The sequence below is a fragment of the Macaca thibetana genome, chromosome 16 (genome assembly GCF_024542745.1).
Source record: "Macaca thibetana thibetana isolate TM-01 chromosome 16, ASM2454274v1, whole genome shotgun sequence".
Taxonomy (NCBI): domain Eukaryota; kingdom Metazoa; phylum Chordata; class Mammalia; order Primates; family Cercopithecidae; genus Macaca; species Macaca thibetana.
The window spans coordinates 49359461-49369692 of record NC_065593.1 but is presented as its reverse complement, the minus strand read 5'-3'; the positions used below and the strand labels follow the sequence as shown (position 1 = coordinate 49369692).

General features: G+C 55.7%; 1 protein-coding gene across 3 annotated transcripts in view; it reads left to right on the top strand.

The window, feature by feature from the left end:
* Positions 1–6588, top strand: part of ORMDL3 (ORMDL sphingolipid biosynthesis regulator 3) — a 47085-nt gene extending 40497 nt beyond the window's left edge. The window contains exons 2-5 of one of the 3 annotated variants that reach the window (XM_050762960.1): positions 79–196; positions 3436–3631; positions 4370–4521; positions 4948–6588. In XM_050762960.1, the coding sequence (XP_050618917.1) occupies positions 3458–3631; positions 4370–4521; positions 4948–5083 (462 nt within the window). In that variant the 5' untranslated portion in view covers positions 79–196; positions 3436–3457 and the 3' untranslated portion in view covers positions 5084–6588. Of the gene's footprint in view, positions 1–78; positions 197–2034; positions 2049–3435; positions 3632–4369; positions 4522–4947 lie in introns of those variants that run through there. The other 2 variants (XM_050762958.1, XM_050762959.1) reach the window with 2 other exon arrangements.
* The last annotated feature ends 3644 nt before the right edge of the window (positions 6589–10232 follow it).

Here is a 10232-nt window from a genome sequence, read left to right as displayed (position 1 = left end):
GAGGAAACTACAACTCCCAGGAGGCGTCGGGCGTGCCGGCGCGGGGCGGTGACGTCGCGGGGGCCGGCGCGGAGCGCTGATTCGGCCGGAGCTGCCAGCGGGGAGGCTGCCGCCGCGGGTTGTTACAGCTGCTGGAGCAGCAGCGGACCCCGCTCCCGGGAACCGTTCCCGGGCCCTCGATATCCGGCCCCGCACGGTGAGCCCAGACGGAACCAGGAGGCCCCAGGGCTAGGGGAGGGGCGGGAGGGAAGGTAGGAGCTGCTGGGGAGGCGCCCCGGGCTGGATAGACGGGGGCAGAGGGAGTGGGGGGTGGAGGGAGTGCATCAGCCGAGGGGGTGCAGCGGCAGGGGAGGTGGCCAAGGAATAAAGTGCGAGCTGGAGGCCGGGGGTGGAACGTCGGGAGGAGCGCCTCGGCTAGGGGTGGGAGGCGGGGAGCGGCTGGGCTTCTGGGATAAACGTTTGGCCGCTTCCAGGGCTGGGTGAACGCGTGGAGATGGCTGTGGGGTCCCGGACCTGGCCGGGTTCCGAGTGCCAGGACCCAGACTGGGCAACAGAGCGGGACCCCTCCCCCCGGCCCCGCGCCCGAGGTCTCACTCAGAAAACCCCAACAACAGTGAGGACTCCGCCTCTTCGCTCCTCCTCTCCTCTGCTTACTGCGGGTTCGCCTGGGCACTCGCTTTCCGCTCCCACCGCCCTCCCCCAGTCGGGGTGGCTGGGCCAAAGTTGAGATGTGATCAGCTGTGGTCCTGCAGCTTGGGGGGTGGGCGGAATGGAAGTGGCATCGTGACGTGCTGCCGCGGACTCCCCTTTGGGGTCCCCATCCAGGCCCGGATGTTTTGTGCTCCTCTTCCAAGACAGAGGGTTTGCTGTTGTGAGGGCTGCTCTTTCCTGGGGGAGGGAATGGGAAGGGCTCACCTGGTGGCTGCCCTGGTGGTGCTCAGCCTTGGCTTGAGTGTCTGGCATACTGGCTGGGCCCGAATATTTGTGCGTGGAGCCAAGCGGGTGGGGAGGGAAGAAGGGGGAAAGAGCTACCAGCAAAAAAGTGGTTAACAGAACAGAGTTGCTGCAGGCTCTGGTTTGAGGCAGGTTATGAAACCACATCAGGGCCCGGCACTAAGCAGCCACCTGCCAGCTGTGGCAGCAGAAGTTTTTAGCTCAGCTCCTGTAGACCTAGTCGACCTGTGCCAGCCTCTTCTCTCTGTTTCTCCCCATCTAGGGGAGGGGTCGGTTGGTTGGTTTACTAATGGAAGTGATATGTGCCCGTAGTCACACGAAAGTCTCAAGAGTGTTTCCTGGCTGCCAGTCTTTTTGTTAGTTTATTGATCTCTTCTTTTTCAGGGGTGTCTGGTGGTTTCCTGCTCTCAGGGTACCTAGTGTTTAGGCTTCAGGAAGAAGCTTTCGGGGGTGTCGGCTGGGACCTAGGTCTAGTCTTTTCCTAGGCTCATCGAGTTTTGTTGGCTGCCCTGTGAAAGCCAGAAAGGGGTATGGGGTCCTGTGGTCTGGGATTCCACGAGGCTTTTGGCACTCTTGGACAACTAGGAAGGGTTAGTGGGCTTTCTACACCAGCACCTCTGTAGGTGCGGGTTACAGAGAGGTGATGGGGTGGCGGTTTCAGGTCAGACTTGGGACGCTGTTTCCCTCTCCTTAGAGATAAGTCCTTCAGAGCCCTCACTTCTCAGCCACATGCCACCCTCTCGTCTCAGGTGGAGGCTTTTGCGTAGTAGCTGTCCCAGGGGCTGCTAGAGTAGCTGAAGCCCCAAGGCCCTGGGAAGATAAATAGTGGGAGCCAGCTCTGGCTTTCTAGATGCTAGGATTTCTGTTAGGCTCCATTATCCAGCCTCATGGGCTGCACTGATGGGTCCCAGGAGCATCACTGCAATCAGAGTGCGCCCCAGGCTGGCGCACAGGTGTTTGCTTGTTGGGATGGTGTGTTGTGGGTCACGTTTGCCCTGAGGTCTCTAAGCTTGGAGCTGTCTGAGAAGAGGAAACTTGCTCCTCTTATCCTGGAAGTAAAGAACTGGCCCCTGAGGATTCAGGCTCCTGTGCAGGTTTGGCTAGTTCCTAGTCAGAAGTAGATAGCATGTGGGTCTGAGGGGGTTGCTGCAGGGGCGTGAGGCAGGTGGCCTTCCGGGTACTTCTAGAATATCTCTATCTGGGAGTCTTCTCTGCATTCCCAGGAAAGATGGGGCTGTTAACATGGTGATGATCTTATGGTCTTTAGCAAGCAGGACCCTACCTCAGATAGGGAGGTGAGCCAGTACACAGGTGCCATCCGTCTCCGCTTTCTCCTGGTCACAGGGCCCTCAGGGATCTGGGGACAGCCAAGCTCTGGACAAGGGGCAGATCATTCCACCCCTTCCTTCTCTACTTCCCTCTGCTCACTGTGGGTTGTGGCCACCTCCTGGCTCCTCCTGCTGCAGGACTCCCACCGTTGGTGCTGGGCAGGGGAAGGCATGGTGCTAATGTACACCTGGAAACAGGTGCTGAGAGGGGAGGCTGAGGTGAGGATGGGCAGGACAGAGAAGAACGGGGCCAGGAGGAAGACCACAGGTTCGAGTCTGTGCCCTTGGGAGACATATGTTGATGTGGGTTCCAGCGCTCTGTGGGAGTTATAGGTGTTGGCCACATTCTCTATCCTCGCCTCTCTTGTGGGGAAAAGGACCCTGGTGGTTTGGCAGCGGAGTGGGTGGCAGCACAAGGGTTGGCCTGAGTGGCTGCCAAATGGAGAAGACATCCAGATGGGTTATTTTGTGTCACCCAGGAGGGGTGCCTTCCAGGTCCGGGCAAAGGTTGTCGCTAGTCTGTTGTTTTCTTCTATCTTCCTCCCTCCCCACTTCCCTCTTTGTACCTGATCAGTCCTCCTAAGTTGGGGTTTGGGGAGATCCAGAATTGAAAAAATTAGAGGAGGTGAGTGGATGCAGTGACCTCAAAATAGTTCGTCCACTGCTGCCTGTACCCACAGGCCTCACTTCTTTCCCTCCTGATGGGAAGGGCTTAAGAGTGGATGTCCCACATCAGGCCCTCAGTGAGACACAGTCCAGCAGGGGTTGTGCTGAGTGAGAATTCTGTCTCTGGGGCTTTGTCGGCAGAGGGTCTTCATGGGAGTGCCATAGGGGGTGAGGCTGGGGGATGGGCCTTGACTTCTCTGCTCTGGGGCTGCATGCCTCTTGATGACCTGTCCTCCGATGCCCTGCCAGGGCCCTGTCCCAATGGGATAATGCGTGGGGCAGCCTGCTGTTTATCCCAGCCCAGCAGCAGGAAATGAGGAGAGCTAAGTCCACATGGACTTTCTCCACCTTCCATGCTTGAGAATCAAAAGAGTGGAACTGCCTGGAGTTCTCAGGGAAGGAAGAGCCTGCCTCCCAGTGGGATCCGAGGGTGAGAGGGGGCAGGGAAAGCAGTGTGACCTGTCTGACCTGTGCTGCTTGTTTTCAGAACAGTGGAGAGGGGCAGCAGGATGAATGTGGGCACAGCGCACAGCGAGGTGAACCCCAACACGCGGGTGATGAACAGCCGTGGCATCTGGCTCTCCTACGTGCTGGCCATCGGGCTCCTCCACGTTGTGCTGCTGAGCATCCCCTTCGTGAGTGTGCCTGTCGTCTGGACCCTCACCAACCTCATCCACAACATGGTGAGAGCCTGCCTGCTGCCTGCTCCTGCCCTCTGGGCTGCTCTTTGGCAGGGCTGAGGGATAGGAGGAGCGTGTTGGGCCTGGCCTAGATGTCAGGGTGACGTACTGACGTCTGCCTCCAGAGCCCAGGCCTAGTCCTTATCTCTCTGCCTTGCTCCCCCTTCTGGGTTCCTGCCCTGTGTACCATGATAAGAATCAAATCTGCAGATTTTTCCACATCTCTCGGGTGGGGTGGCTGTGGGCCTGGAAGATGTGCCCCTGAGAGCTAAACAAAGGACTCCAGAGAGTTCCTAGGACCCGGGAGTCCTGGTGCCTAGGCTGGTACAGAAATGCCCCTTTCTCAAGTTAGCTTCTCGAACCGTCTTCTACTCTTGCCCTTCTCTGCTCCCTCACCACTTGCTACCTTGCCCTCTTTGGAGGGTAAGCAGGGTTTAGTCCCATCTGCTTGCCTCCTCCCAGCAGGCACAGGGGGCTATGAGTGGCCTGGAGGGGCAGCATCTCGGTGCCTGTCTCGTGGCTACGCATTCTCATGCCAGGCCTAGCCTGTCCCCCAGGGAGTCCCCTTGTTCTTCTCCTGCCAGGCTCCCAGCTTCTTCCTGACCTCCAGCCCATATCCCCCTGCCCAGCAGAGGGAGGCTCCAGATCACTGGGAGTTACTTCTGTCTGTGACTGGGTGGAGGAACTGGGCAGGGGGCCCTTTTCCCTTTTGTATCCTCTAACAAAGACCTCGTCCTCCAGGGCATGTATATCTTCCTGCACACGGTGAAGGGGACACCCTTTGAGACCCCGGACCAGGGCAAGGCGAGGCTGCTAACCCACTGGGAGCAGATGGACTATGGGGTCCAGTTCACGGCCTCTCGGAAGTTCTTGACCATCACACCCATCGTGTTGTGAGTGCCTGGGCTACAGGAAGACACCAGCAGGCAGGGCAAGGCCTGGAGGACCCCAGGGCCCAGTCATGCTTATTAACCCTGCTGTGGCTCCTGGTGTAGGGATGAACAGAGGAAGTTGGAATATTCCTGGGTCTTAGACTGAGCTCAGGCTTTGGGCCTCCCTGGCCCCGTCTTTCCTCCATTGGAGCTTTCTTCCTGCTAGTGAGATAGGCCCACAGGCTTGGGGTGAAGTTGGGAGGTGGGGGCCCCGCTGGGCCGGGAGGGGCCTTTTTAGCCTGAGAGCTCTTGCTTCTTACTCTGGTCTGGGGACCTCTTCTGTAACTCCTTAGCCGTCAGGATTCTGCCTTTCCCTACACAGGAAGTGAGGGAGGAAGGGGTCCTCCCAACAGTCTTTTATCTCTCTCCTCACCCTTCCCCTCCCAGGTACTTCCTCACCAGCTTCTACACTAAGTACGACCAGATCCATTTCGTCCTCAACACTGTGTCTCTGATGAGCGTGCTCATCCCCAAGCTGCCCCAGCTCCACGGAGTCCGGATTTTTGGAATCAATAAGTACTGAGGGTGCAGCCCCTTCCCCTGCCCAGGGTGGCAGGGGAGGGGTAGGGTAAAAGGCATGTGCTGCGACACTGAAGACAGAAAGAAGAAGCCTCTGGACACTGCCAGAGATGGGGGTTGAGCCTCTGGGCCTAGTTTCCCCCCTGGCTTCCCCCAGTAGCCAACTTGGAGTAGCTTGTAGTGGGGTTGGGGTAGGCCCCCCCGGGCTCTGACTTTTTCTGAAGTTTTTGATCTTTTCCTTTTGCTTTTTGAATAGAGACTCCATGGAGGTGGTCATGGAATGGGCTTGGCTCCTGGGCTGAACATGGACCACGCAGTTGGGACAGGAGGCCAGGGGAAAAACCCCTGCTCACTTGTTTGCCCTCAGGCAGCCAAAGCACTTTAACCCCTGTGGAGGGAGCGGAGGGCGGTACGGCTTCTGGATTGTGTCACTGTGATTCCTAGGTTTTTTCGATGACACGCAGTGTGTGCTTTTGTGTATGGAAGCAAGTGTGGGATGGGGCCTTGCCCTTCTGGGTAGAGAGCTGTCTGATCCAAGTCTCAGGCTTTTGGCAGCTTCCCTGCAGCGCACCCGGGGCCCTGGGTGGGAGTGGGGAGGGTCAGGTGGGGGGAGATGGGGTGGAGTGTGGATGGCTTGGTCCCAGAGGTGAGGGGCCAGGATTGCTGCCATCCTGGCCTGGTGGAGGTTGGGGAGCTGTAGGGGGTTAATGAGTCGAGACTTAGAAGAATGGGGCCACATAGCAGCAGAGGACTGGTGTAAGGGAGGGAGGGGTAGGGACACGAGCTAGACCCAGTCTCCTTTGGGATGTGGGCAGGGAGGGAAGCAGGCTTGGAGCGTTGATTTACCCACAGAATGTGATAGTAATAGGGGAGGGAGGCTGCTGTGGGCTTAACTCCTGGGTTGGCTGTTGGGTGGACAGGTGGGGAAAAGGCCCATGAGTCACTGTAAGCACAGGTCCAACTTGGCCCTGACTCCCGCAGGGGTACGGGGAAGCTGTGACAGAAACAATGGATGCTGTGGTCCTCTGCAGGCCCTCACCCCTTAGCTTCCTCATGCAGACTGGCACTGGGCAGGGCCTCTTATGTGGCAGGCACATGTGGCGCTGTGAGGCCACCCCATGTGGGGTCGGTGGTGAGAGTCCTGTAGGATCCCTGCTCAAGCAGCACAGAGGAAGGAGCAAGGCGTGGCCTGTAGGCACTGTCTCAGCCTGCAGAGAAGAAAGTGAGGCCGGGAGCCTGAGCCTGGGCCGGGGCCTCCTCCCTCCCCAGTTCGACTAGGGACAGTGTTAATTTTGAAAAGGCGTGGGTCCCTGTGTCCTCTTCCAGGGGCCTGAGGGAGCAGGAGAGGTCACTGGGCCTGTTTTCTGCCTCCTGGCCCTGCATCTCCCACCCCATGTATCATAGGGAACTTTCACCTTAAAATCTTTCTAAGCAAAGTGTGAATAGGATTTTTACTCCCTTTGTACAGTATTCTGAGAAACGCAAATAAAAGGGCAACATGTTCCTGTTTCCCTGTGTCTGGTCTCTGCTTCCTGGAAGGCTGAGGGGAGGGGGCAGGGGTGTGAGCACAGCTCCGGCTGAGGTGCTGGTGGGGTATCAGTGCAGCTCTGACGGTGGCGGGAGGGGCGCTGGGACTGCTGGGCTTTCTGCTGGCTTCAGCAGGGAAATCCCCCAAGGGGGCTGTGAGGGAACTGGCAGCGACGGCAGCAGTAGTCAGAGAGCAAAATTCTCTGTGCTTTTGCCTGGCTGTTCTCCGACTGGTCTTGCGCCTTGACCCCACAGGCTGGGGTGACCTGTGCCGTGGCCAGGGAGGGGGGCAGTCCGGCAATGGTTTACACATGGAACCAGGGTCCCAAGCGGTGCCCAGTCCTTCCCAGTAAATCCCCAGCCCTTCTCCAGTTTCTCACTTCTCTCCCAAAGGCCTTTCCCCAGTCACCTCTCCCCTGGGAGTGCTGTGTTTCCTTCTGGCCTTTCAGTGGAGGGGACTTTTCATACTTCCTGCTCCCACCATAAGCCTGAGTGGCAGGGGAAGAGGTTCTGGGGACTTTCTGAGGCCACCATGGCTAGGAGAGAGGAGTCCTATAGCAAGGAATCCTTATCTCACGAGGGCACTGACCTTCCAGTGTGTTCTGCGCAGTATGAGCTGCTATTCTCAGGAGAGGCACAAAGTCCCAGATAGAAGGGAGGGGCTGCCCCCAGCAGCCTGGGGTCTCTGGCCCTGGTCTACCATCACAGCACCCTTGGAGTGAGTGTCAGGGATGTGGGATATTTGCTCAAGTCCAGCCACCGGCCCTCTCCCAGTAGAGCCCACACATTATTGGAAAGAGAAATATAGCCACTGCTCTCATTCCTGGGAATAGGGGTGCCCTGGTTGCTTTCACCAGCCTGCAAGAGTACAGTCAGGGTGAGGTGCTGGGGAACATCAATAACGATCTGGGTTCGAATCCCAGCTTTGCCACTTGTTAGCCATGTTGCTGTGTCAACTTCTCTGAGCTTCAGTTTCTTCCACTGTTGTGTAAGGATAATGCCTCCTAGGGCTGTTGTGAGCATTAGTACTGTGCCTGGCATATAGTAAATAATATATGGTAGCCATATTATTATTATTATAATTGTTACTATCACCACTGTCATCTCTATTTATTTATTTTTTTGAGACTAAGTCTTGCTCTGTCACCTAGACTGGAGTGCAGTGGCACCATCTTAGCTCACTGCAACCTCCACTTCCCAGGTTCAAGTGATTCTCCTGCCTTAGCCTCCTGAGTAGCTGGGATTACAGGTGTGTGCCACAACAACCGGCTAATTTTTTTTTTTTTTTTTTTTTTTTTGGTAGAGACGGAGTTTCGCCATGTTGCCAGGCTGGTCTTGAACTCCTGGCCTCAAGTGATCTGCCTGCCTCAGCCTCCCAAAGTGTTGGGATTACAGGTGTGAGCCACCATGCCTGGCCTCTGTCATCCCTTCAAATGTTCTTTCAGAACTGAGGCATGCAGAGGCCGGAAGACAGGCTGGGCTCACCAGGGTGGTTATCTCTGAGAGAGGACACGGGTGAGGCCAGAGGCCTCTCCCTGGAGAAGGAGGTAGGTGGAGAAGCTGGGTGGCATCCAGATAAGGAAGAGCAGCATCTCCTTGAGAGTGTACACAGGAGCACGGATGGGGAGGGAGGCTGAGTGCTCCTTACAGGCCCACCCTGTTCACTCCAGGTGTTAGCTGCTATTGTCCCGGGTCTTCAGTGTTGACCATCGCATGGCATTTGGGCAGCTGGTTCTGCTGGGTTACAGTCCTCATGTCCCTGGCACAGACATAGCCATTGCCTGCTGGCGCTTGATACCTACTCATGTTCCATTTCTCTATTCCAAACACACTGAATTGCATGGCCCAGGGCGCTGTGGTGTGCACCATTGTCTGGCCCAAACTCACCTAGAATACATATCAGGATCTCCTATGCACTGCTTGGGTCCAAGAAGAAGAGGTTCTGACCTTATCTGCCTCCAGCTTAGTTATAACATGGCTTATCTAAAGGCTTGGGAGGTGAGGCACCCAGCCCTACCCACCCGTCCAGGAAGTTCCACACCTGGACAACTTTCAATTTCATTATTTTAGCTTCCTGAGATTCAGAGGCCAGGAACTGTGCAGAGATCTGCAGCGGGGATTCTCACAACTTCCATTTCTGGTGAACAGCTGAGGTCAGAGAGGAGGTGGGTACCACTTGAGATGGGCCTGTGGTTCCCGGGCACTGTCTTTCCAGACACCTGGAATTCCCAGGGTGGTGGTGAATTGAGAGTCAACCACCATGATGGGGGCAGAGACAGAGAAGGAAGCAGTGAGTGGATAAGTGCCTGGAACAGGCAGAAGGGATGTAGGGGAAGGTGACCAAAGGTAGGATGGGGAAGTGGATCCCAGGAAGCTTTTGCTTCTTCTGAGGCCAACTTACCACCACCTCATTGGGAAATTGTTGGTAGGGAGGCACCCATCCAACTGCCTTGCAGAATACAGCAAGGCAGGGAGCTCAAGAATCAGAGCCAAGGGAAGAAACGACCAGTTGAGGTTAGTAATGTGAAGTCTGGCAATCGTGCCCCTCATCCGTCTCTGGTTCCTCTGTTCGTCAACGTTGGCGCTAATCTGGCTGGGGCGTGGTGGGCCTGCCTTTCCATCCCTCAGGCTCCTTGGAACAAGCGGGCAACTCTGCAGAGGGAGATGTAGAAAATGGGTCTCACTTTCCCTGTTTGGGACAGTAGCTGCTACTTTTTTCCTCCAGATGGGTTTCATGAGGGGCAGAGGAGAATCTGGGATCTGTGATGTTTAGCCCTCTTTACTGAGTCATGGCTGCCTCACCTTCTAGAAGTAAGGCAGGCAAATCATTCCAGGTAGTGGTTGTCCTGAAACCTTTGGTTCTTCCCTGACCTCATGTCATGTGTGTCTGTGTGAAGAAAGTCCACCAAACAGGCTTTGTGTGAGCAACCAGGCTGTTTATTTCACCTGGGTGCAGGTGCTCTGAGTCCGAAAAAGGAGTCAGCAAAGGGTGGTGGGATTATCATTAGTTCTTACTGGCTTGGGATAGGCTTACAAAGTACATTCTCAAGGGCAGGAGAATATTACAAAGTACCTTCTTAAGGGCAGGAGAATATTACAAAGTACCTTCTTAAGGGCAGGGGAGACTATATCATATCAGGGTGGGGCAGGAACAAATCACAATGGTGGAGTATCATCAGTTAAGGCTATTTTCACTTCTTTTGTGGATCTTCAGTTGTGATACCCTACCTTGTTTTAACCTGAATTGACTCTCCCTTAGCTGAGAGAGCCAGACAAACTCCATTTTGGCTCTTTCACTTGCTGCCCCTTACCCACCCCCCTTCCTCAAGGACTTAACTTGTGCAAGCTGACTCCCAGCACATCCAAGAATGCAGTTAACTGATAAGATACCGTGGCAAGCTATATCCGCAGTTCCCAGGAATTCATCTGGTTGATAGTACCCTAAGCCCCCACATTTGTGTCCGGTTGATGGTACCCAAAGCCCTCATGTCTATCACCTTGTGATAGATTTAAAGCCCCTGCACCTGGAACTGTTTGTTTTTCCATAACCATTTGTCTTTTTAAACTTTTTTTGCCTGTTTTACTTCTGTAAGATTGCTTCAGTGAGGCTCCCCCTCCCCTTTCTA